The following is a 27,178-nucleotide window of genomic DNA, read 5'->3' on the forward strand; positions in this document are numbered from 1 at the left end:
GATTGAGGTAGCTTCAGTAAGAGTTGATTCAACTATATTGTTTCGATTTTCCTTTCTGTTTGTGGGAAGTAGTATAGTTGTGTCGTCTGCAAATAGGATACACTTTTTGTTTTCTTGTAATTCATCCGGAAGATCATTTATGTATATAAGAAAGAGCAGCGGTCCCAGGATTGACCCTTGTGGTACTCCTCTTTTGACTGATCGTGCTGTTGATTTGAAAGTGATTATCTGATTTTGTCTTTGGAAATCCAGCTCTACATATTGTTTTCTATGTTGGAGGTAGTCTTCAATCCACTTGAGTGCTCTGCCTTGAATTCTCATTTTTATTAGTTTTGTTTTGAGTATGTTCCAATCGAGTACATCAAAAGCCTTCCGGAGATCGACAAACAGTCCTGATGCATATTTTCTATCCTCCCATATCTTACACACCTCATCACAGAGTTTGGAAATCGCTGTGGCTGTACTATGATTTTTTCGGAATCCATGCTGGCTCGTAGACAACAGCCCGTTCGTCTCCAGATATGAAATCAATTGATTGTATGCTGCCCGCTCTATAATCTTGGATACAATGGGAAGGTTTGCTATGGGTCTGTAGTTTTTTGGATCAGTATGGTCACCTGTTTTGAATTTGGGGTAGATCTTGGCTATTTTTAAGCTATGTGGAAATACTGCTTGTTCAAATGATGAGTTTACTATGTGCAACAGTGGGTTTCTAATTTCGTCCTCACAGTACCTTAGAATTTTCCCTGTAATTTCGTCATGACCTGAAGAGTTGTTTGGTTTTAGTCTCATAAGAATCTTGGTTAATTCTGTGTGAGTAACTGCATCAAAGTGGTCGAATATTTGAGCATTCTCTGTCAATTCCAGATTATTGGGAGTATTATTATGTCCATTCAGTTCTTTTATTGGCTGCACGAAGCCAGCGTTCAAGATGTTGCAAATTTGATAGGGATCTGTAATTTTTTGATCTCGCACAGTTAGGTAGAGGTTCTCATTTCTGACATTTTTGGATTTTTTTCTTTCCTCATTTATCGTTCTCCACAAGACTTTGGTTTTATTTTCTGCCTGTTGTATTTTCATTTTCAATTCGAGTTGCTTTTTGTTTTTTACATCCAGGTCATAAGCTTTTTTCATTGTCAAATGTTGTTCCTTGTCTTCCATACGGCCTGTGAGCATATACTTATCATATGCTTGCATTGTAGCATCTTTTAGTTTTGTGGTTTCTTCATCCCAAAAATTTTGTTTTTTGGTATGTTAATCTTCTTGGATTCTCTTGGCATGGTTTCATCTATGCTTAATCGCATTATTCTTTGAAATTTTTTGTATTTGTCTTCCACTGAATGAGTCGTAGTTACTGGTTTCCAATTTACAAGGCCTAGTTGCTGTTTTAGTTTGTTTAAATTTGCTTTTGAATAATTTCTGGCATACTTATAAGTGGCTGTTTGATGTTCGACTTTATATTTTATGTCACATAGTATTGAGTGATGATCTGAAATTAAATTTGGGTATGCTATTGCTTTTACTTTTTTAATAGGTATATTAAGGTAGCACCCATCTATACTTGTGGCTGTTGTCTGGGTTTTTCTAGTAACCGGTATGTCATATATGTAGCAGCCGTGCTGTTTTAGCAAATTGTTTAAATCTTTATAGGTTTGTTTATCTGTTTTCAGTATGTCTATATTTGTATCTCCTAGTAGTACTATGTGGCATTTCTTTCCTGAGTATTTTTGCAGTACATATTCCAACCTATTCAAGTATTCCACCTCTGTTCTAGGATCAGGTGATCTATAGGAACCTACTAATATCAGATTCTGTTTCTTGAATTGGACTTCGGCTGCTATCGTCTCAAAGATCCTCTCTGTTGGCTTCTGAAGTCCTTTGAACACGATCTCTTTTATTCTTGTGGTTAAGGTGTCTTTTTTGTACAGTGCTATGCCTCCCCACATATATACAGTTCGACAGAATTTGGTAACGAGTGTGTAGCCAGGAATATGTGTGCTCAATAGCTCATCTAGTTGTAGGCCGTGTTCCGAGAGTATGAGAATGTCCGGAGTGTGAAGACTTATTTCCATCAATAGTCTGTCAATCTTATTTTGTAGGCCTCTCTGAATATTAAGATGATAGATTTTCAGTGTATCTGTTTTTTTGTGTCTATTCTGTTGTATGTCCTGATTTGTTTGCTCCTGATCCGTAGTACCGGCTGTGATGTGTTGACCTGGATGTGTTGTAGTTTTCTGTTTGTCTAGTTTGGATGAGGGGGTGAGGCTGTCTCGTAGTTTGGGTGCCGTGTGCCGCCCTCCGCCACCTCTCCAGCATCAAGTGCGCCCATCAATCTTTTGGCCAGAATCGTAGATCCTTCTATGTTAAGGTGAACTCCATCCCAATTTAGGTGATTTTTAGTGAGGTGCTGAGTGTTGTCTATATAAGTAGCGTTCAGCTGCCAGCACATAAATTTCAGTGCCTTGTTGGTTTCCTGTATAAATCTCTCATTTATGTCCTCACGCAGTGGGATGGATGATACATACCATTTTATGTGTGGAAAACGCTTGTTGTTTGCTTCTATGGTGAGCCATAGAGGTCTCATCACGTGATTTGGGGTTTTTGACCCAAGTAAGTTATTTGAGCCTATGTTTAATACTACCTTAGTTGGCAAATTGGATTTGTTTTTTAGAACCCTGCTGACATCCTGGATTTTTCCACCTGGGATGACCTCTATATTTATGTCCTGTTCACTATTTTTCTGTATAATACAAGTTGCATGTTTCAGCAAAGAGTCTCCTATTATCAGTGGTGCATCACTCTTCTGCTTCTCAGACAGCTGTGAGTTATCGTCAGACTGTGTTAATGGTAGCCTCTCTCCTGTTTTTGCATCAGGTGTATCATGTTTAGTGTATGTTTTGGGGTCGGTTTGTCCTTTGTTTGTCTGGATTTTATTTTTTGTCAAAACACCTTTATTAGCTGATGGGCAGGGATTTTTTCCGGTATAACTTGTGTGGACGGGTGAGCAATGTAAATCTGTGTTGTTCCGGTTATTCTCTCCAGTAATTCTCTCAGTGGATTCAGCGTCATTTAACAGGCGAATTGTGTCCTCTTCAGCTTTTTTCCTGATGGGGCATGTTGGCTCGGGATAGATGCCCTCCTGCTCCTCTCGATGGAATGGCTGAAGAAAGTGTATTTCCAAGTTTCAAATTTATCCTTTTTAATCTAAAAGTGACAAATTCGCATTGAAAATATGTCCCATCGATTCACAAATATCTATTCTCGATGTGGTATTCTAGTTTTCAACGTCCATCATTATTTGTGTCAAAAAACTTGTAAGTAACCGAACTACATTACTCGCACGCAATGTGCTTTGTCCCTCAACTTCGAATTTCGACATTTATCAAATTTGTGCTTCTAATTCTGAAGAACTGTTGATCCAACAACGATAATATCCAGAATGAACTATTTTTACTAGAAGAAAGCTCAGAAGAACTTTATTTTCTGTATTCAATTCTAGCTGTGTCCAAATGATACATGTTAGGTTATTTGTTTCATCATGAACTTTATTTGCAATCTCCCACTTGCAAGAACATTTTTGTCAGCAACTGACAATTTTCAATCATCAAGAAAATATATAGTTCCATTACACTCAATGCATTAAAAACATTACTTATGCATCAGACATTTCTGCATTGAACTAGTTACTAAGCAAGGTTACAATTTACTTTTGCATCTAGGATTTGAAGAAGCTTGTCCATGACAATTCTTCCTGGAATTACATCAACCCTTGTAATTTCCTCTCATCATTTGAAATCTACACCATTGTGATTTCTTTTCTCAGTGACTATTGCGCACTATTTTGGCCACCAGTTGCCACCTCATTGTAACCTAGAACTGTTCATGTTTGAAATTGCTTTATTGGGTCGCGGCTATCAATCTACTTGTATGCTGCTAAGTTACATTGCGCCTGCCATGTGTACACCTTCATTGACAAATTGAACTACAGCTGATCAATAACTCTCTTAAATATCATTCCTTTTTTGCTTACCAGAGTCTTTTATGAGGACAGTTTGGGTGGTCTCATTGAGAGTTGCAATTCATGCAATTCATTTGTGGTTAGTGGCAATTGCATTGTGATTGATAGAATGATCGAACGTCTATACTACCAGTGGGATTCGAACCCACGAACAAATTTAACTTAACCCTCCGTGAAAATTTACTTCATTTGTGGCGCAGAGAAATGGAAGGAGATCAGTCAATTTCAGTGATGGATAGTCATAGGTGGAAGCGCAGTCGATTAGCCAGTCGAGTCTGTGATTGCAGAGAGGAAACTTCCTATGTTTAACATGAGCGCTTGAATACTCACTGGAAATTAGAGAATACTGGCTGGTACACAACGGTAACATAGCCGCCGTTGTATCCCTGCCGCTGTATGCCTTCTCTGCTGCGCATGTACATTCCAAGTCTGAAGTTAATTTGTATGAAGTATAGGAGGTGCTACCATACTGAAGGTTGTAACAAACACACCAGAACACTAGACCAGCTTGGCGACAACTGGAACAATGAAGGAACCACATTTTCAATAAAATAAAAAGATCAAACACTACATAGATTAAAATCTCCTTTTTATTCTCCCTTAAATATGTACAAATAAATAAATAAAATAAATAATTGGATTGAGAGTTTTTGTACATTTTTATGGAAAATAAAGTTGATTTGCTTAATCTAACTAAATACACAGAGCAGGTAATTCTTTTTCCTTCTCACATTTCTTGTTCAAATTCTCTACATATATTAGAATTTCTTAACACAATTTTCTAGTTTGTACATGACCATTTACCTCTTGGTCAGATCATACGTGTGGTTCAATTTGTGATAGTTTGAAAATTTCTGAATATACAGATTTTTTCATATTTCTATTAGCTAAATATAGTTTTAAACATTATAAATATGGAATGAATTTGTTACACATGATTTAAAAATAACAATTGCTGGGAATATATCACGTATCCCTCTGTATATGTTCAAATGAACATAGAAACTCAGAGAATAACTGATTTACTGATTTAAATATTAAAATGATACATTCTAATTATTAAAGCTTCTATTTGTAAGCCTATCAATTGTCCAATGTTCGATGTTTCTAACATAATTTTTTTTAGAGTTTATTGATGAATTATAATAATGTCTACGAGATGTAACTCCGATATGCCACTTGTGTATGAAAGTATTAATTTATTATTGTTCTTGAGCTTCAAAACAAACTTGAAAGAGTTTGATAACGTAAACATTTACAATAAATATTATGTAGGCATGCTTTAAAATAAAAAAAAAATCATATACATTACACAACTCCTTTATAAGCTAATGTCTGGATCAAGAACCTCAACAACTTATGATAATGTATTTTTCACAGCAAACATATCGTCTACACCTCAATTGTTTAATTTAGCCAATATTCAATGACATCTATGTAATCTAATAAGAATGCCATTTTTTCTCATTTGAGGATTCCTTTATCTACCACGGTATCAATTCTACAACAAAAAATGTTTTCCTTATTATATTCTTCATAGAATAAATAAGTAAAAATAATAATATCAAATCTCATTATCATTGAAATAGTATAGTTTTGCCTAAAATAAACGTATTTTGGATTGTTATAAGGTTGGAGGTAGATCCTCTCTCTATCTTTAAGCATATGAAAATATCCTCGAGTAATTGAATAACGGATCCACGAGTAATGAATTGAGTACTGTAATGTTAATTCTGTAACCTCCTCATTATCCTCGTTCGAACTTTTCAAAAACTAATCAATAATACTAGAAAAATCGCTTTCTCAATATATTTTACAATTAGTGTGACCTCTATAATTATAAATATATTTGGAAAATGCACTTCAATTTCCTCTATATTATTTTCTTCTGTTTAATGAATAAAAAATAATAATGTTACCTTGTTTCTCTTGTGTAATCCGATAGATAGATTCACTTGAAGGTTTTATGGAAGTTCAAGTTTTTACTGTTTAAATGAAAGATTTTCTTTTATCACTGACATCCAAAGTAAACAATTCTAATTTGATTATGGTTGAGAATAGAATGGCATTGAAATTTCAGTACCTAATTTGTTATTTGTAGAGTATGAACATGCTATTTATAAAATATGTATAGCCCACTCTCATAGAATACACAGCAGGCGCAGTATGATGTTTTGCAATTCTCCTTCACTCTCTCTTATTATATGAATGTAGAATAGCCTTTTCGTGAAAGCAACCTCTCAGAGAAATTTAAAACCTTCAATAATTTTTAGGTTCAATAAGAAAGATAAATGTAGCCTGTGAAGTAGGTATAGTACCGTACTCTTCATTTTTCTTAATTAAGTTCAGGAAAAGGCACAATTATTCACAATTTATTAAAAAATGATGCCTTAGTTTAGAGCACATGGATGAATAGTTGTTGTTTAAATGAATCCACATATTGGAAAAACTTGAATAAATTCACAAATCTCAAAATAGTGAGATGAAAATACTTTTCTTTTTGAAAATACCGCACCATATCCATGAAATTATAGCTGAAACCTATTGATAACATCTATTGAAGACTGATTCATCTATTCATCTGTAGGATCCAAAAAATCATTCAAATGCAAATGTTTTAAATAAATATAGCATTGTTCATGAAACTGTTATGGCTTTATGAACTGTTATGGTTCATCCTCCTGAGTATTGCACCAATCACTATCACAAGATTACATATAATGCCTTTCCAAACAATACTCTTGATTATGTACAATACAAAATAATTGCTTGGTTTGTTTCAATATCAAACAGTTTCTACTGTGGCACTGGAAGATTTTTCTTTGTTTAGTTCAAATCGAAATTCCCACCATTTGCCAATAAAAGTTGAAAATTCAAATCCAGATCATGACTGAGGTAATTCAACATCATGTCAATTTCCAATTCTTTCAATAGCAGGTGATCTAACCATAAGAAACTCAATGCTTGTATTGATGGTAGTTGAGATGTCCAGTATAACGATGTTCAGGGTAGCCACCATTAAGCATGCGTTTTGTGAGCAAATTGTCAATTGTTTTAGTGCTGTGATCAGAGGTTGTTGACGCTGATAATCTGGTTGATCCAGCCGATGAACGATGACACCTTGACGTAGACACCCGGCACGTCGACGCGTCCGCAGCCGAAGCCCCACGACACCAGGCCTGCCAACTCATAGAATCCGTCATCCTGACACACCAGCGGACCTCCTCCGTCTCCCTGAGTGCAATCCAATCAGAAACATGATCAACACTCCATACAATTGAACAGTGCAGACATAGCAATTGACAATTCAACATCATTTGAATATTTAATCAAAAACATAGATCATCCTGATACTCGAGGCATGACAATTGACGAATTTTCAAACAAATCAATGTAGTCTTCTCAATGTAGCATGAATTACTTGCAGTATTATGGAAATTGTGATTCAATTTAATTAAATCTTTTCAATCAAATTATCTGAGAAACCCAATTAGTAATCATTCTACATTGAATCATAAATCACTCCATTATCTCCAATTTTAAGCCAAAAATCGCCACTATTTCCATTATTACCAATGCAAGAGTGGAAACGTATATCAACATCATCCATAAAAAATAACGAGGTACAGGCAGGGACTGTGGTATCGATTATTTAAGAAAATAATTTTTAATGTATTCCTCTCAGATGAATTTTATTGATCGTATTAAAAAAAATACTGAAGAAATCGCACTCCTATTCCATTTTATTTCAATAGTTATGAGGCTTTGATAAATATAAGATCTGAAATAAGATAAGACATCAATAAGGATTTAATTAAAATTATGAGAAATTGAGAAAAATATCACAAAAATGAGAAATCAACTCCATAGACAATAAAGATAACTACAATATCCGTACAAATGATAAAGAATGATTTTTATCTGATGATACTTGATATTCTAGGCCACTACCGCAATTTTCCATCAACTGCTAATAATAATTCATCTGACCCAATAAAAATATTTCAAGAATAATATTCCATAACAATCGAATTTACTTGTTTCATCAGTTACCTTTGATGAGAAAATAAATAATAAATAAAAATGATTGTATTATTGAGAAGTGACTTGCCTGATGTGAAACATCTTTTATTTCATATATCATATAAAATAAAATAACAACTAGTTTTGGATGTTCAATCCATTTTCAAGTGGAATAGTGGAATAAACTTTAGTAGCCCTAATAAAATATGAAACTATCATGTAATGTAGCCTATATGTTTATATTGTATTTTTTATGCAAACATTCTAAAAGATATTTCCCATGAGCTTTTTTAAAATTAATATTTATCTGTTAATAATCACAAGATCGTTTTGTGAGGTCAAGTGAGTCGGAATCAGTCGTTTTTCCAATTCTATTATGCTACAAAATTTCAGTTCCTCAATTGGTTTTCTTAATGATAAAATACAATTAAAAGCGTATGAGATTTTAGTCATTGATGTCAGGCTTAATCAGAAGTTACTCAAGTATAATACTACTATTTCTCAAATTCTTCAAACTGGATGACATTATTTTGAAGAGCAGAATTACCTGGCAAGCATCATTCCCTTCCTCTCCTCCGGCACAGAAACTGCTGGCTGGCAAGATGAAAATTTTCTCAGTCACTGCGTTGATTTTCCTGATGCACTCAGTGTCACTTACTATTGGAATCTCTGCTTCTCTCACCCTCAATGGAATCGGACCAGCTGCAATAACAAAATAATTGTTCACGCAATCAAATCAAAAATGAAATTGATTTCAAGCATGAAAATCTGTAACTGATTACCGTCAATTTCCTCTTCAATGACCAAAAGTTAGCACAAATTAAAAAAAATCAAGACTTAGCCTATACAATACCTTCAACAATTTATTTCATTTCAATTATTGAATTTTTCTGCTATTTTCCAATTGGAGAATAGAAGACATTCTGCTTCATGTTAAAGGTGGAATTTGAATCACTTTTAATTCGAAGATAGAATTGTTTTTTCATTGTTAGGCCTATCATCTGTGAATAGAACTGTCAATGCAGACTCTTCTCCGTTTTTATTAGAACACCTCTAGAATTAAGTAGGCTACCAAATTTATTCAATGATTATTAACAAAAATACGGAACGTTTGGTCCGTTGCCATGGATTAAAGCAATATCACAAATTGACAAATAAAAATTGAATTTGAATATAAGCTACCTACTTTATTCCTTCAAATAAGGAAGGAGGACCAGAAATATGGTACAACAAAATCAATCAGTTTTTTCCCCAAACTGTGATATCAGTGGAGAATTCAACAGCTCCAGATTTTGAATAATAATATTGATATAAATTCTTTCCAGTTTGTAATATTCCAAATTCTATGAATAATCTGTAGATTAAAGTGTATCACAAATGCATGACAAATGAGTTGCAGTTCAAGCATAACAAATAGGTTTTGCATTTCTAGAAATATATCTATGTCGTTACATAGATTTTTTTATCTAGCCTATTTGTTTTTTATTTATCAAAATAAAATTGATTGAATATCATCGATTTATCATTCCTCATTCACATTTTATTATAGATTCACACATTTGAAATAGCCCACAGTTTACAAATTTCCTTGGTGGCTAGTTTAAATAGCTTTGATTTAACAATCTGAACTTCAAATCAACAGAAATAGAGTTATTTGGTAGGAATTATATTTTAATTTCTCTTGAAAGAGTAATAGAAGAATAGAAATCCAACTTATAATAATAAAAATATACCTGAATATTCTATATAATCTAAATATTAGAAAATATTCTGGAATAACATTTTAATATACCGGTATAATATTTTTTATACCGGTACCGGTAACCTATGGTGGTAAGTGAAACTGAAGCCTCTTTTTGAGAACGGAATGAGTCAAGGATGGTCAAAGATATAAACTTTGCCAATTTAGACAAAATGCCATTTCAGTTCAGTCAAATGGTCGTTTTTCAGGAAACAGCCCCGAAAGAATTTTTCTCGACGGTTCTGGAAGTATTTTGGGGCGCTGAATTTGAATATGGAATTTGCTGACACGCTAGAGGGTGGCTTCACCCCCAAACCCCCCAAAAAACCCAAAATTTCGAACTTTTTTTCAATTTTTCCATTTAAAATAGAAAACCTTCAGTTTCTCAAGAAAAATCATTCTCGATTAAATTGATGAGAATGAAATTTCCAATAAATTGAGTGGTCACGCAGGACTCTACCATTTTTAGTAACAGAGCTACGCATTTTCATAAAAGGGGTATTTTTCAAGGGTTTTTCAAAATTATGCAAATCTACCACTTTTACCCTATACAACTTGAATCTTTTTCTAGTAATGATCAAAAACCACACATCACATGAGAGATCAATTAATTCTAAACAGGATTCCTTATATTTTCAAATTTAGTAGTGGGGAAGGGGGAATACACCCAAAAACAGAAAATCAAATCCTTCAGTCAAAATAAAATTTTTTCAATATAATACCTTTCCAAGGCCTTCTTGAAAAAAAAAAACATATTTCGGCTGAAATCATCTGAAGGGGGTCATGTTCTATGAGAATCACCCGTTAGATACACTTAATTCCATTGTTTTGGGTGGGGGGCACCCATAAGGATACGTCAAGGATCAAAACTTTAAATACTTATAACTTTCGACTGAATGGTCAGCTCTCTTCGTACTAAAGCTCATTCTTCTCAGCTCGTCACGACGATTCAAAATCATGAATCACAGTCAAATTCGGTCGAAAAAATGAAAAATTCCTTCTCGAGTGTACTTTAGCCTATATTTTCAGTACCGTACACAAAAAAAATAACCAATTTCTTTATTCAAAACTGTTTATCTCAGTAACCCAAAATGACAAAAAATTGAACTTGGTCTTGATTTGAAGAACAGATTATCCTCTTTCACGTGAGGTGAATGATTATTTAGAACACATCTAAATATACAGAATAATAGTAGGTTTTTAACGTGCAGAATGACAGCTCAAGGCCTTTGTAAGTTGCACAAGTCAAAAATGAAAAGAGAAAAAGTTCAGGTACATTGATATAAATGTCTTCGAGTTGCTGAAAATATCAAATAACTTTGTGTCGTGAAATTGTGACATGCAAAGATCAGTATAGCAATTTTCCAGCTTTAAAGATATTCTGATACTCTGTAAGAGTCTTAAGCTTTGCTTTAAAAACCCTCACTGGCACAGAAAAGTCCATTCTTTCAGAAAGCCTATTTGCACTTCCAATGCTTCTTTCTACTGGCGCTGTGTAGCTTCGTATAACGGGTTTGAACACATGAAACCGTCTAAAATGTCGAGTCGGTACAATCAACTCGATCCCACGTTCACCAACGGTAATTTGACCATGGAGGCAAGCATGTATAAACATGGCATCGATCTTCTTCCTTCGCCATTCCAAGTTTTCCAAGTCTATGGCCAAGCACAGCTCCCTGTAGGATAAGTCTTCTGAGTCTGGAATGAAGCGTCGCATCTAAAGTACTTTAGTACTTAACGAATTTCCTCTGTATCCCTTCCAGCATGACAGATTTGCAGAGTCTGTCCCGGTTCCAGATCACCGAGGCGTATTCCAGATGGCTTCTCACAAGTGCTGTGTAGAGACACATCAGTGTATTGGCATTTTGGAAATCCCTCGAAATCCACCTCATGATGCCAAGCTTCTTACTAGCCTTGGCCACAACATTCTCCACATGTGAAGTGAACAGTAACTTGGGATCAAATTGAACTCTTAGATCCTGAACACTATTTACTCTTCTGACATCTTCCTCTTCAATCTTGTATGTAGCTATGAATAGGACAGTTTTTCTGGTGAATGTCATTGCCAATGTCTTTTTAGTATTCATGAACATTGGATTTTCCCTTGACCATTTGATCACATGATCAATATCCTGCTGAAGAAGTGTTTGATCTTCACCAGAGTTTATATTCCAGAAGACTTTCAGATCATCTGCATACAGGAGGGTTTCACATTCTAGATAATCCACTATATCATTTATGAAGAGATTGAAGAGCAGGGGTCCAAGATTAGAGCCTTGGGGGACACCAGATAAGGACTCAAACTCAGTAGACTTGCAACCGTTGTATTTCACATGAAATTTCCCGCAGTTGGAGTAAGATGAAATCCATGTTGTGAGAGCATGGTTCAATCCAAAACCAGCCAGTTTATTGATAAGACGATCATGTGGCATTATACAAAATGTTTTTTCCATATCGAGATAGATTACGTCAACCTGCACACTTTGTTCAACACAAGGGCCAGCACTTGAAAGAAAATTCGCCAAATTGGTCACTGTTGAACTGCCTGATATAAAACCATGATGATGTGTACTTATGCATCCCTCAACATTCCGATAAATGTGTCCATGATCTATCATTTCCATAATTTTGGCAAAAGGATCTAAAACTGAGATTGGCCGAAAATTTGGGATATCATTGAAATGTCCCTTCTTAGGTATAGGTGTCACAGCTGCCTTCTTCCAAACTTCAGGGAAAATTCCAGAAACCAGGCTTAAATTGAAGCAATGGACAAAAACTGGAGACAACAAATGTCCAACACCGTTGACCACAAAATTAGGGATTCCACTGGGTCCAATAGCTGACCCACCCTTCAAGCCCCCAATAGCAGAACATCAGCCTCGTCAACAATCGGAATTCCAAAGGACAGAGAGGCAAATTGGTCAGTAGTGATATTGCATGCTGAATTAGATGACCGTTGACAGAGTGAAGTGAAGTATTTTCCAAACTCGTTGCAAATGGTCCCTGGGTCAGCCACAATTGATCCATTGATTGTAATAGATGTTGCACAAGATCCAGTTCTATGCTCCTTGATATATTTCCAAAATCGTTTAGGCTGACTCTGAAGGTCATACTCTGCTTTCGTAATCTTTCTTTCTCTATCAATTTCCATCTAAATTTTAACATCTCTTCGCAGGACAGAGAATTTTTCATAATGTGAAATATGGCCACTCCTTTTGTAGACTCTGTGAGCAGCTCTTTTCCTCTTCATAAGTTTTATCAGCCTAAAAGAGAACTAGGAGGGGTATTTGAGTTTCCTTGGTGTACGTTTAGGAATAGAAACATCCATTGCCCGAATCATTATGTCATTCAGCTTTTCTACAGCTTCATTTGGATTGTCAACATTGGTGACCGTATCCCAGCAGGCATCTCTGATCTCACTGTAAAGCCTTTCATAATTACCACCGCCAAACACGTATTTGGTCTCCCGAAGAGCCTGAGGAGCTGCTCCAAACCCCCTCAGAAGGATCGAGAAGGGGCAGTGATAGTCGTCAGGTGTCACAAATGGATCAACACTGTATGACACCTGGACGTCTTTGATGTTACTCAATACAAGATCAAGTGCACGGTCTTCATTTGGAGAGTGATTAAACTGTTCCAAGCAGACATCCTCAACAAATTGCATTATTGCCTCCGCTCTTTTGAGAGAATAATAGTGTGCCCCCGACACAAAGGTTAGATTGTTCCAATGTATAGCATCCGCATTGAAGTCCCCAATTGTTAAAATATAAGCGTGTAGTATGATACTATTGTTTAAAATATTCAAGACTTTGGCGATATTTTCCTCATTTTCACAGTCTCAACAGTTTTCAATAATAAACATTGATGCAATATATATTCAAGTCAAATAAGCTCATAGAGCATGAAATTATCTTTCATTTAAGACCAATCGCAAGTTTCTGTCATGTCTTATACTCTATTTACTAGAGACTCTTGAATAACAGCAAAATGACAAAGAAAATGAGAGAATGAAAATCATCATTTCTTCAATTGGCTGTAGCTTTTGAACGGTATTGAAATCAGAAAAAATGATCCAAGGAGTGAAAAGAGGAGAAAATTCTCTACAATTTAGACTACTTATCAAATTTTTTACCTCACGTATTTCACAAGATACGTAAGTTTGAATATATATCACTTAATTCATCAGTAGTGTAGTTGAAAAGTCACTTTTCAAAAACTGGTCCCGAAAACATTTTTCTTAACGGTTCTATATGTATTTTGGGGCGCTGAATTCGATTCGCTGAATTTTTTGACACATCAGAGGGCGGCTTCACCTCCAAAACCTCCACAAACCCCAAAAATGTTTTTTCAATTTCTTCGTTCAATCTCGAAAACCTCGAGTTTTTCGAGGAAAAGCATTCAGTAAAAAAAAGAAGATAATAATGTTCCAATAAATTGAGTGGTCGCAAGGATTCTATCATTTTTATTTTCAGAGCTACGAATTTTCAAGAATTGATTTTTTCAAAATTATGTGAATCTACCACTTTTACCCTATACAACTTGGAGTATTATCAAGTTATGATGAGGAATTACAAATCATATATTTATACAAATACAAAACACAATTGAACATCATCACTGATAACCTGCAATTACTAATATGTAGGGTAATAGTGGTAAATTCCCATAATTTTGAAAAAAAATATTTTTTTTTTAAATCTTAGCTCCGGAACCAAAAATGGTAGAGTTCTGCGTGATCACTCAATTTATTGGAAATCTTATAATATTGAAATAGCTGTAGGACATGATTTTCTATTTTTGGGTGTATTGCCCTTCCCCCCTCTACTAAATTTGAAAATTCCTAAGGAATCCTGTTCAGAATTAATTTATTGTTCTTTCACGTGATGTGTGGTTTTTGATCATTACTAGAAAAAGATTCAGTTGTCAAGTTGTATAGGGTGAAAGTGGTGGGTTTGCATACTTTTGAAAAACCCTTAAAAATACCCCTTTTTTGAAAATTTGTACCCAGCTTAGGAACCAAAAATGGCAGAGTCCTGGGCGACCACTCTATTTATTGGGAATTTTATTTTCTTTAATTTAGTCGGAGATAATTTTTCTTGAGAAACTAAAGGTTTTCGAGATTAAATGAGAAAATTGGAAAAAGTCCGAAATTTTGGGGGGTTTTGGGGGTGAAGCCGCTCTCTGGGGTGTCAGAAAATTTCATATTCGAATTCAGCGCCCCAAAATACTTACAGAACCGTCGAGAAAAATTCTTCCGGGGCTGTTTCCTGAAAAACGACCATTTGACTGGACTAGTATGATTCGTGTTTCTCATACATTACCGTAATATATAAATATTATTCCATTTGTTGAAAAATAGATTTTAAAATCAATTATACGACTTGTCTAGTCTAGTATTTTGCTACAATAAAAATTAATAATGGCGGATGACCTGAAGATTGTTTACTTGAAAAAGTGAAAATTAAATATTTGTGGCAAACCGAAAACATTGCAAAGCTATAAAGGGATCCATAGCACTATCTGCTTTGTCGAATTATAGAAAAGGATGGCAGCACCATTGTCAATCAAATACTGCCATTATAACGTGTACTCCACTATAATTATAATTTGTCAAATTCGATTTATTGTGGAATGCCCACCTTCACCCATGTAGCCGTAGCCGGTGACAGTGCACCTCTTGCCGGCGACCTGCGACACTCCCCTCGCCGGCAGACAGACGAGGCAGACACCGTCACGGAGGTCAGCCTGGCCGTGCAACTTGAGCAGTGCGATGTCGTTGTCGAGTGTCTGGCTGTTGTGGTTGTGGTGGATGTAGGTGGTCGCAACGCGCAGCGTCTGTGCACCTGGGCTGCCGTACTTGCGGGTCAGGTCGTGGTCCCCCACTCGCACGTAGATCGCGTCACCCGAACGCACTATGCTGTAACACACAAATCCAAGTGTCACATCTAAGAATAAAATAATTCATGATAGAAAGATAATGTAGTTCATTCAAGTTTTCTAAAGAACATTCAATATTCGAATTATGATTTATGCCGGCATGAAATGCAGAAAAAAAATGTATTCACAAAAATGCTAAACGTCAAAACACATTGTTACAATGCAATTCACAACTTACTCTAAATAACATTCTAGTTGTGTTGTGTGTGGTGTGGTACTTTTTCATGATGAAAAACACAAATTGAAATCGCCAACCATTTTTATCATAAAATAATAGGTACTCTATAAACAGAACCTTGTTTTTTGGGTTTACCAGCCAAAATACCATATGTGGCTGGTGAGAGCTACGAAACCAACCAGGTTCTGTTTATAATATGTTATTTGATGATAAAAGTGGTTGACAATTTCAATTTGTGTTTCTTATTACTCTGAATAGTTTTCATGGGTTTGGTAAAAATTTATACAACCTATCGCCAAAGTATAAGTATCAGAGCGATGAATGTAAGGAGTTTTAAAAAAAAATCATGAACATCATTATGAGCTTTTTGTCTACCCATTGTTGAGGAGTTCGTAGAGTTGGCACCTGATAAAGTATCCTGGTAGACGTACAGAATATTATTATTTTTACTGTGTTAGAAAAACTTAACATACTTATTTATGTCTTTTAAACGAATGTTACAGATTGTAATGATTGTATTTCATGTTGTTATACAAATTTTGTTTTGTAATGAAAATAAATGATTTTGATTTGATATGTTATATCTTAGAAAATAATATCTATTGCACTCCCTTGAACCTCAAATACAGGATGATTTTTGAGTCCTGTTATTCAATTTTTATGTAATTTATAAAACGGAAATTCAGTCATAAAACCGTAATAAATTAAGTGTATTTGTTATATACAGAAGAAGAAATTCAATATTTTATTACAGGTGCTCATTATTTCCTGTGTTACTATATTATTGAAGAATATGCTCAAAAAGTACACCTATTGAAGTAGTGCACGCTCTGACGACTCTTTAAATTTTGCACCTTTTTTCTTTTTAATGTTCTATGTTAAATAACATTCTGTTCATTAGACAACCAAAATCAACACAGAAGGTTACACTCTTAAGCTGCGTTTACACCAAAGTTATTAACAAAATGTTAATAAATTAATCCTTATAGATTCTATTAGATTGAACATAACTTATCATACACATGATGAACATATGTGTTTGTCAAGTTCCGTTCAATCTAATAGAATCTATAAAAATTAAGTTATTAGCATTTTGTTAATAGCTTTGGTTTAAAGGCAGTTTTACACAGCTCGAGGATAATTAACTCGCACTGCCGTGTGTATAGGTACCGGTTGAGTAGAGCTATCAACCTTGTGCAACAGAACAAAATTCTCCTTCATAAGGAATGAATTACCATTCATCTCACATACCTCACACTCAAAATAGGGCAGCAGGACCAAAGAATCACTTTGTGAGGAAGACATGATCCATGTATTATTATGTATCTGCTGATCATTAGAAATGATTATATTCTAATCCATTCTAACCTATTCTAGTCTATTCTTATTTATAAATGGATATTATACCTCAGCAGCATCACTGCATAACTGAATTTTCTTATTTTTAATGCAGATGAGTTATTTTTGTTTGAGCTTACTTGGTGACACAGTGAGCGGCCGTGAGCACCCACTGAGTGCCAATGAGCGCACCTCCGCACAGGTACTGGTTGAGTGAGTTGATGAGCGCCGCCTGCCAGCACCACTCTGCTGGGTCAGCATCTTCACCCCCCACCACTCTGCCGGACCTCTCCCCCACCCTCGACGTCCCCTTCACACCACACACGTATTTACTGTAGCCTGGCGGTCGCAGGGTACTTGTCAGTGTGATCGAACCTAACATTTCAACAGTGAATTATTAATTTCAAATCATAAAATCTATACAAACATTATAATTGGCTTCATAAACTTGACTGGGGTAAGATCACATTTTAGATTATTGACCGAGCGAAGTGAGGTCCAAGATTCAAGTCGACGGTTTGGCATTTCTCTTAATGTTTAAATGTTTAATGTTTAAATGTTTAAATGTTCAAATGTTTAAATGTTTAAATGTTTAAATGTTAAATGTTTAAATGGTTAAATGTTTATATGTTGCGCATTTACGGCGAAAATTTCACATGAAATTTGACAGGTATGTTCCTTTTTCAATTGTGCGTCTAGGTATATACACAAGGTTTTTGCAAATTTTGCATTTCAAGGATAATATAAAAGGAAAAAGGAGCCTCCTTCATACGCCAATATTAGAGTAAAAAATCTGGTGTGGCGCACTCACACAACTTTCCTTGCCGTTATGAAAATTGATCACCTGACGCTAGTGTTCCCGCTCATCTCAAGTCTACTACTATTCAAAGATCTGAGCCAGCTGGTGACAGGACAATAACGCAATAGACACACGAGCTCTTCATAGTGAATGATTTAATAGAATCAACAGTTATCAACAGTTTGCAATTGAAATAATCACATTTTCTCGAATTTCGAAATTATTTTCAAATTTAGGTAAAAATGTTACTGAACTTCAATTGTAGAGATTTTCATGCTCAATCTTTTCCACTTGAAATTTTTTGTTCAAATTGTATCTGAAGCCTGATAATTGGGAATCTAAAATCAAACATTGCATAGATGGGGTGGAGCTCCTGAATTTTTTACAGATATGTGACTCAAGGCAGTTGATAGAACTTATCAATGACTAATTGAGGTATGAATTTGATCAAAATCGTTGAAGCCGTTTTCGAGAAAATCGCGAAAAACCCTGTTTTTGACAACATTTTCGCCATTTTAGCCGCCATCTTTAATTGAATTTAATTGAAATTGTTCGTGTCGGATCCTTATATTGTAAGGACCTTAAGTTCCAAATTTCAAGTAATTCCGTTAATTGGGAGATTGAGATATCGTGTACACAGACGCACATACACAGTACACACACAAACACACACACACACACACACACACACACACACACACACACACACCTACAGACCAATACCCAAAAACCACTTTTTTGGACTCAGGGGACCTTGAAACGTATAGAAATTTAGAAATTTGGTTACCTTACTTTTTTTCGGAAAGCAATACTTTCCTTACCTATGGTAATAGGGCAAGGAAAGTAAAAATAACGCGCGAAGCTCGGTGCCCCGATATTCTGCTGTAATGTAAACAAATTATAGTGAGATTCACATGAATATGTCAGCATTGTTTGAATCGGCAGCATTGATGTTGCCAGCATCAATAGGAATAAGGAATGCTCCCAGTTTGAATAGAATATGAACAAACCTTTTTGCATTTATTTTCGAATATTCTTATCAAAAGCTACTTCCTATTTTCTTTGCTAAATCAATGAATATGTTTGAGAATAAACAATTCATGGAAAAAGCGCCTTACTAATATTGAAGATATTTTTACATTCGGGAAGGCAACAACCGTTGACCTTCCATGAATATTTGGTATTCATGGTATTTGACCGTTCCAATTATGTTTGTTTCCTTATATTAAATTTTTACTCAATCTTTGCACTCAGATTACGCAACGGGCACTTCTGAAGTTTTAAAAACACCCACCACCTATCTTACAGAATCATCCAAATTTGATCAAATTGTTGAAGCAGTTTACGAGATCAGTCGGATATACGGACAAAAGTAATTTTTGTCTAAAATTAAATCAAAGTAAATTTATTAAATCTCGAGAAAGGCAACTCCCGTCTTAAATTCATGTTCCTGAAACATTGAGATTTAATAAATAATCCATAATGAAACGTATAGAAATTCACAAATTGGGGTACCTTAATTTTTTTCGGAAAGCAATACTTTCCTGCTACAGTTTATTTGGTAATGCAGACAGTGGAGAGTAAATTATTATATATAGAGAAATTGGGGGATTAGAAATAAATAATAATATTTGAATTGTTTTGGGATGATTGATCAGGAGAATTAATTTTACTTGGTGATAGGATAATTGATAATTTTTTGTTGCAGTATTGTGAGGATAGAATAAGAGATATTAATTTAATATATTATAATATGGTTCAGTATCTGGTGACCTTGAATTTCTAGGAATCTTTTATGATGGGTAATAATAAAGTGAAGAATAATTGAATAAGATAGACAGGATATAGAATCATGCTCTATAATAATTATAGCAAAAGTTATTGATTTCAAAAGGGGAAAGAAATGGGAAAGGTAGAAGAATAGGAAAGTAGATCTTCAATAAAACATAAAAATAGGGAAAGATTAAATAAAACAAAAAAATAGAAAATTGTAAACGAGAAGAAAATCTAGTTAACTTAATTTTTCACAACTTTTGTGATGATAAAAAAAGGAATATGTAACGGGAAATGGAACAGGTTTCAGTACTATAGAATATGGGGACTATTTTTTATTAATCCTGGGAAAATGCTTATGTTGTTTGCTTTAGCTTGTCTTGGTCACCTGAATTCTTAAAATAAAGGTTTGAGTTTCTGAAGGTTCTTCATTGAGTGTGGTAGGCAGTATTAAATTTTGTTCAAGTAATTTTTTGTGGAGGTTAGATTCAGTTATGTACTAGTCGATAGTGGAAAATTTCTTTATGATATGATTCATGTCTGTTATCATGATCATTGGCCTAAGCGTTTGTACTGTCATATTTCTTCATGTGCTGGAGAAATGAGTTTTAATTGAGTATACAAGGAGAGATAGTAAATAGTTATTTGATGTGTTGAGAGAATATTGTAGTCACTTTTTTTTGAGTTGCCAAGGACATTAGTTGTTGTACTGTGGTTGTACCAAGGTGATAGGAAGCACAATTTGTAGGTATACGGGTGTATGTATATTGTCCTCAAATGTTGCTGTCCCAAGTGGGTGATGAGTAATAGAAATTCAGTGGTAGTAATGTAATACGGTATATCTGTTTGTGAAACAGTTAAGATCTTAGTCTTTTCCAAAAGGGAAAATTTAGAATTATAGCATAGGTGTTGCTAGGTAATTGTGGGACAACTCGCGATGTCCTTTATCTTTAGCTATAACCGATGTTATTTTGTTGTACAAAAGTGCAAAGAACGGGATACGAGTTGAGAGAGTAGTATAAATGGTGATATGAGTTTTGTTGCTAAGTTGATACGTGTATCAAGGTCAATGTGTATCATGATACGTAAGCTGCTAGAACATTGTCGCATATTAGTTAACTCTGTCACGGAATAAGCATAAAGTGTTTCTTTAGTGTTTCTTTCCTCTGTGACTCTGTGTAGTTATTGGCTTAATGACATTGAAATGTAGTGGCATAGGTCATGATTCTTTGACAGGAGGCGTATGTTTGCGGTTTCTATGGTAACGTCAAATGTCAGTTGCTCGATTTTAACAACTAGTCGAGTGATGATGATCTGGTAATATGATTGTGATAATTTGATGATTTTTTTTTTTGAATTGTTGTTCTATTTAAAGTTTCTGTTGAGATTAGAATATTGGGATAATCTGGTTATTAACTTAACAGCAGAGTATTGATTGGAGGGTCTCTTTAAATATTTTGGTCGTTTTATCTCTGTCTGGAAGAAATTTCAGCAAATTATCTTACCAGTTGTGAGGGACCAGTAAAAGGTGCACATACTGGGTTTCTTCACTGCGGTTTTATGAAAGTAACTGTCTGAATTAATTTTGATTTTATTTTTGTCACTGTTTATTGATGTCTATTACTGGTTGTTTAGCTTCATATGAGACAAGGCCCGTCAAGATGTGGAGTCTGGCAGCTGGTTTTACACAATTTGTAGTTGACTTTACAATTTTTTTTGGTGTCTTATGTTGCAAAATTTCACAAGTATTCCACCTCGTTTTCTTAGATATCTTGATTATTCCAAATTAGTTGATTATGTTCAGATTGATTTGTCCTAACTATTATGAGATCGAAATTTGTTGCTAGTCCACTTGGTTATTTGGAAATTGTGAATCTTGGTTATTTTGCTTGTTCTTCTTGATGTTTATGGCTAGTTCTTTGAAATTCATTTGAAATTTTGTTGATTTCACATGATTGTAGTTCGAGTTTGATTAGTCTGAGATTCATTATTAGTATTTCATTTGAAATTTTTAGGTTGATAATTTCTTTTAGTCATTATTGGTCTTATACAGGGTGTTATCGAGAGTATTGTCATGTTGTTTTCTGCCAATTTTTTTTTACGACTTAACCCGGTGTTCCGCATTCAAGAAGGGGGAGTTTTGTAACAATATTCATTGTTCCAATTGTGAATGATGAGGATTATGCGAATTATCATGAGAAGTCACTCTGTTATAAAGCATTTTTTGCTGTTTGCTTTTCTGCGTTGTGTTGTGTTGACTCTGTAAGTGGGTGCATAGAAGTTAATATGGTACTAAGAACATCAACGATTTTCCTGGAGCATCAGTCTGGTTCATGACCTTATAAGGCAAGGAATTTGTGTCCAATTGTTATCAATCATGCCTTATTTGGTAGGAATTTGGAAAATAGCTGTCACTCGGTGGGAATGTATCTTAATTGTAGTTCTACCATCTTTCTATTGGTGGAAATTTTTCTAGAAAATAGTAACTCCCATCACAGTTACCGTAAGTTAGGCACCTATCTAGTGAGGCCGTTTACAGCGACCACGGCAAGACGACAGAACGAAGTGCATTCACTCAGCGTCTGTCCTCTGTTGTAAGCAGTACAAAATGTAGCCACAGAGCTTTGTGTTAATCATGTCTTTCATGCCAGCTTTAGGCTTTTTAGTATTTGGCTCTGGAACTTTTGTTCCAGTAGCATTTTTAGTTTTTTCTGCCTCAGTAATTGCTTCAATTGAGAAGAGAGGATATCAAATTGTCACCTTACTATGAAAATTTTCCTCCTATAACCGCTACTAAAGCGGTCAAAGTACGGGTTCATCAAAGTATGGGTCCATCAATATATGAGTCCATCAATTTATGGGTTCATGAATGTCTCGTGAACGTGTGTCTTGAAGCCGCTGAGATGCCTCTGAATCGATGGCAGTCCTAGAAGCTTGGGGTATGCTGTCTCCTGTCCATCTGGACATGTAGAGCTCGATCACCGAGCCTAGATTCAAATTGAAGAAACAGCTTTGAGGTAACAACTTTTTCCAAATTAAACAAACGTCCCAGGAACACCGGATGTGACAGAATGGGTTTTAGTGACTATAGACTTTCAAAAAGGGAGGGGTGAACCATTCAATCAATTAAAACGTGCGGAATTAGACCTTTTGTTTAATCAGAACTTTGAGATATTATTGAGGATGGATAGTTTACAAATTTCATTAATTTGGTTTGAATAGTAGATTTTCGGTTGTATCTTTACATTGAATTTGAGGCCATATTTTCTCTGTAAGGATCCAGCTGGGAATTTCAGTTTTCTTAAATTTTTATTTTATAATCTACTAACTACTAAAGTTGAATTAGTATATGAAATGTTTAAAGGTCCCTTATTGATAAATTAATGTTTAAAAATAATTTGGTCTTAAAGTTGTAAAGGATCGAATAGAAGTTTCAAGGTCCCTAGCTTTTCCAAATTTGTTTTGATATCACATGTTTTGAATAGTCTTCCTATGTGGAATTCCGTGATGTGATACTTGAGGAATATTTGTCTTTGCAGCTTTCATGATATAAAGATACAGAATAGATATTATTGGGGATGATTAATATTTGATAATATTTTGATACTGTTCTAAAAGTTTCCAAGTGTGTTCTGAATGTTCTAAGAATTTTATGTTGATCTTTCTTTTAAAAGATGTTTGTTATTTATGATTGACTCCTGAGAAATATCTAGATATTTTCAATTCTTCTTTCTGAAATAAGAGTCCTTTAAGCTTCTTATGATTCAATCTAAAACGTTTTCAATGTAGAGCAGACAAAGTAGGTTATTACCGAATTATCTATATCAGAGATAACTTTCTAAATTTAGTAATTTTTTTTTTCGGTTTTCATGATGTAACTTCATTTTTTTCATTAACTGTTAATTTAATTGTAAGAGGTGACAATATAGTTGATATCTTCTCTCTATTTCGTTGTCTCTCTTGTCATTTCTTTCTGATTCCCTGTTTTCTAGCACTAGTATGTTTATCAAGCTCCTTTTATTGAGTTTATATTGTGTGTGCTTCTAAATTCTAAATTCCAAATTAACTTTCTACATTCATAGCACGGCACAATACAAGGTTTTTGAAATTTTGCATTTCAAGATAATATTAAGGAAAAAGTAGCCTCCTTCTTACGCCAATATTAGAGTAAAAAATCTTAGAGTTACTGAACTTTAATTGTATAGATTTTCATGCTCAATCTTTTCCACTTGAAATTTTTTGTTCAAATTGTATCTGAAGCCTGATAATTGGGAATCTGAAATCAAACATTGCATAGATGGGGTGGAGCTCCTGAAATTTTTACAGATATGTGACTCAAGGCAGTTGATAGAACTTATCAATGACTAATTGAGGTATGAAATTGATCAAAATCGTTGGAGCCGTTTTCGAGAAAATCGCGAAAACCCCTGTTTTTGACAACATTTTCGCCATTTTAGTCGCCATCTTTAATTGAATTTAATTGAAATTGTTCGTGTCGGATCCTTATATTGTAAGGACCTTAAGTTCCAAATTTCAAGTAATTCCGTTAATTGGGAGATTGAGATATCGTGTACACAGACGCACATACACAGTACACACACACACACACACACACCTACAGACCAATACCCAAAAACCACTTTTTTGGACTCAGGGGACCTTGAAACGTATAGAAATTTAGAAATTTGGTTACCTTACTTTTTTTCGGAAAGCAATACTTTCCTTACCTATGGTAATAGGGCAAGGAAAGTAAAAATAACGCGCGAAGCTCGGTGCCCCGATATTCTGCTGTAATGTAAACAAATTATAGTGAGATTCACATGAATATGTCAGCATTGTTTGAATGGGCAGCATTGATGTTGCCAGCATCAATAGGAATAAGGAATGCTCCCAGTTTGAATAGAATATGAACAAACCTTTTTGCATTTATTTTCGAATATTCTTATCAAAAGCTACTTCCTATTTTCTTTGCTAAATCAATGAATATGTTTGAGAATAAACAATTCATGGAAAAAGCGCCTTACTAATATTGAAGATATTTTTACATTCGGGAAGGCAACAACCGTTGACCTTCCATGAATATTTGGTATTCATGGTATTTGACCGTTCCAATTATGTTTGTTTCCTTATATTAAATTTTTACTCAATCTTTGCACTCAGATTACGCAACGGGCACTTCTGAAGTTTTAAAAACACCCACCACCTATCTTACAGAATCATCCAAATTTGATCAAATTGTTGAAGCAGTTTACGAGATCAGTCGGATATACAGACAAAAGTAATTTTTGTCTAAAATTAAATTAAAGTAAATTTATTAAATCTCGAGAAAGGCAACTCCCGTCTTAAATTCATGTTCCTGAAACATTGAGATTTAATAAATAATCCATAATGAAACGTATAGAAATTCACAAATTGGGGTACCTTGATTTTTTTCGGAAAGCAATACTTTCCTTACCTATGGTAATAGGGCAAGGAAAGTAAAATCAGACTATAGAATTATTCATCATAAATCAGCTGACAAGTGATTACGCAGATGTGTGGAGAAGCCAGTCTATTGCTGCATTTCCATAAGGTCTATAGTTCCAATCAGGTACTTGTGGATGAGAATACTGCGTGAGGTCTACTGATCACAGAACTACTAGTTATAACTGAATAACTAAGGTACAATAGGTCCATATCTTCTTAAAATGTATGAATTCAGGACTAATTATTTTTATTTTCAAGTACCATAACATCGTAGTGCCCTTTTTTGAAACGTTTTGGATAATAAATTGAAACAACTGGTTTTGATGTTTCACATCAAAACTAATAAAATTTTTTTCATTTTTAAAACCTGAAGATGATGTGAAACAATCATCGAAACATCGAACTAGATTTTTTAATTTGTTATTGAAACTTTTCAAAAAAGGTACTATAATGTTATTCTATTAACTACAGTAGGAATTGTGATTCACAGGTGAATACAGCCCTCTTCTGCAATAATCACTGCAATTCAGATGATTAATTATAAATGAGTTATTAATTAAATATGAAAATTAAAAATGAATATATCAAGAGCTCATCTACATTCTGTAAAATTTTCAGTACCGAAATTTTAAACTAACCGATTGACTTGAAATTCTAAACTTAAGGTCCTTATACCACGAGGATCTGACAATAAGAAATTCAATAGAATTCAATTCAAAATGGCGGAAAAAAGGCGGATAATCATTAAAAAACCACGTTTTCACGGTTTTCTCTAAGACGGCTCCATAACGATTTTTTCAAATTTATACTCTGGATAGCTATTTATTAGCCCTATCAACAGACATGAGTCTCATTACTGGGAAAATTGCAGGAGCTTCGTAATATTCTTGAGAAAACTGGATTTTGTTGAATTTCTATCACAATGTTTTCGAAAATGACTTCACCGATTTTTTTAAATTCATACTTTGTACAGTTATTTATCAGCTCTATAAACTGGCATGAGTCTCCTTCCTGGGAAACTAACAGGGAGTCCACTCCTTGAGAAATGAACTTTGTTACGTCCTTCTCGTGCATGAGGTAGGTAAGTAGGTAGGTAGAGCTCTTCAGAAGAGCACAGTCGAGATATTTTATCTGTATGTTATTTTAATAGCTGTTTTGACGATTTAAAAAAAATACATCAGATTACACAATATCTATACAAAGGAAAATATATTCTGAAAACTATAATGATCGTAGTTTTAATACGTAGCCGCCAATTGTTATTATGTTATTCCCCTAAATTATTCTCGTTTAAGAATGAGGCTTGCAGTTCAATCAGCAAGGAAAGTTGTGTGAGTGTAGCCTACCACACCAGATTTTTTTCAAATGGGAATGTGGTCATGTGACCACAAAATGGCGAAACCCGCACATCGTCGATATCTCAAATCGTTTCAATTATCTCAACATTTGAAGATACTAATAAATGATACAAAAATCAAATGAATCAGTACCTAAATTGTATATTCAAGTGTTGTTGAACACTAATAGTAACTTCTTCTCACAAATTTAACACTGAACAAGAAAAATTTCATATCAAAATTTTTTTGTCAACGTCATAGCAGCTGCTATCACAAGTAGTATTATTATAATAAAAAATAAAAATCCAAGTACCATTTTTATAAACAGTTCACTTACGAAATGTTTCTTTGACTTGATGGCATCATGGCCGAAATAATATGTCGTGAGTGAACAATTTTAAAAAAGGGTACTTGGATTTTTATTGCAATTCATGAGTAGCCCTACTAACGAAAAAATACAATTTGATAGTAGATTATATAAGCGTATATAGTAGATTAAGCGTATGCTATAGACATACAATAGACAGGCAGACAGACGTTAACGGAAGCAAGAACTCATAAATTAAAT

General features: G+C 34.4%; 1 protein-coding gene across 1 annotated transcript in view; it reads right to left on the minus strand.

Annotated features, from left to right (window-relative positions):
• Positions 1-4,590: 4,590 nt before the first annotated feature.
• LOC111045323 (protein masquerade-like) overlaps positions 4,591-27,178 on the minus strand; it is a 59,676-nt gene continuing 37,088 nt past the window's right edge. Inside the window, exons 6-9 of the mRNA XM_039427380.1 lie at positions 17,376-17,610; positions 15,422-15,699; positions 8,589-8,743; positions 4,591-7,252 (exon numbers count right to left, since the gene is read on the minus strand). Of these exons, the coding sequence (XP_039283314.1) occupies positions 7,085-7,252; positions 8,589-8,743; positions 15,422-15,699; positions 17,376-17,610 (836 nt within the window). The 3' untranslated portion in view covers positions 4,591-7,084. The remainder of the gene's footprint in view (positions 7,253-8,588; positions 8,744-15,421; positions 15,700-17,375; positions 17,611-27,178) is intronic.

This window comes from Nilaparvata lugens, chromosome 4 (assembly GCF_014356525.2).
Source record: "Nilaparvata lugens isolate BPH chromosome 4, ASM1435652v1, whole genome shotgun sequence".
In the NCBI taxonomy this organism is placed as follows: domain Eukaryota; kingdom Metazoa; phylum Arthropoda; class Insecta; order Hemiptera; family Delphacidae; genus Nilaparvata; species Nilaparvata lugens.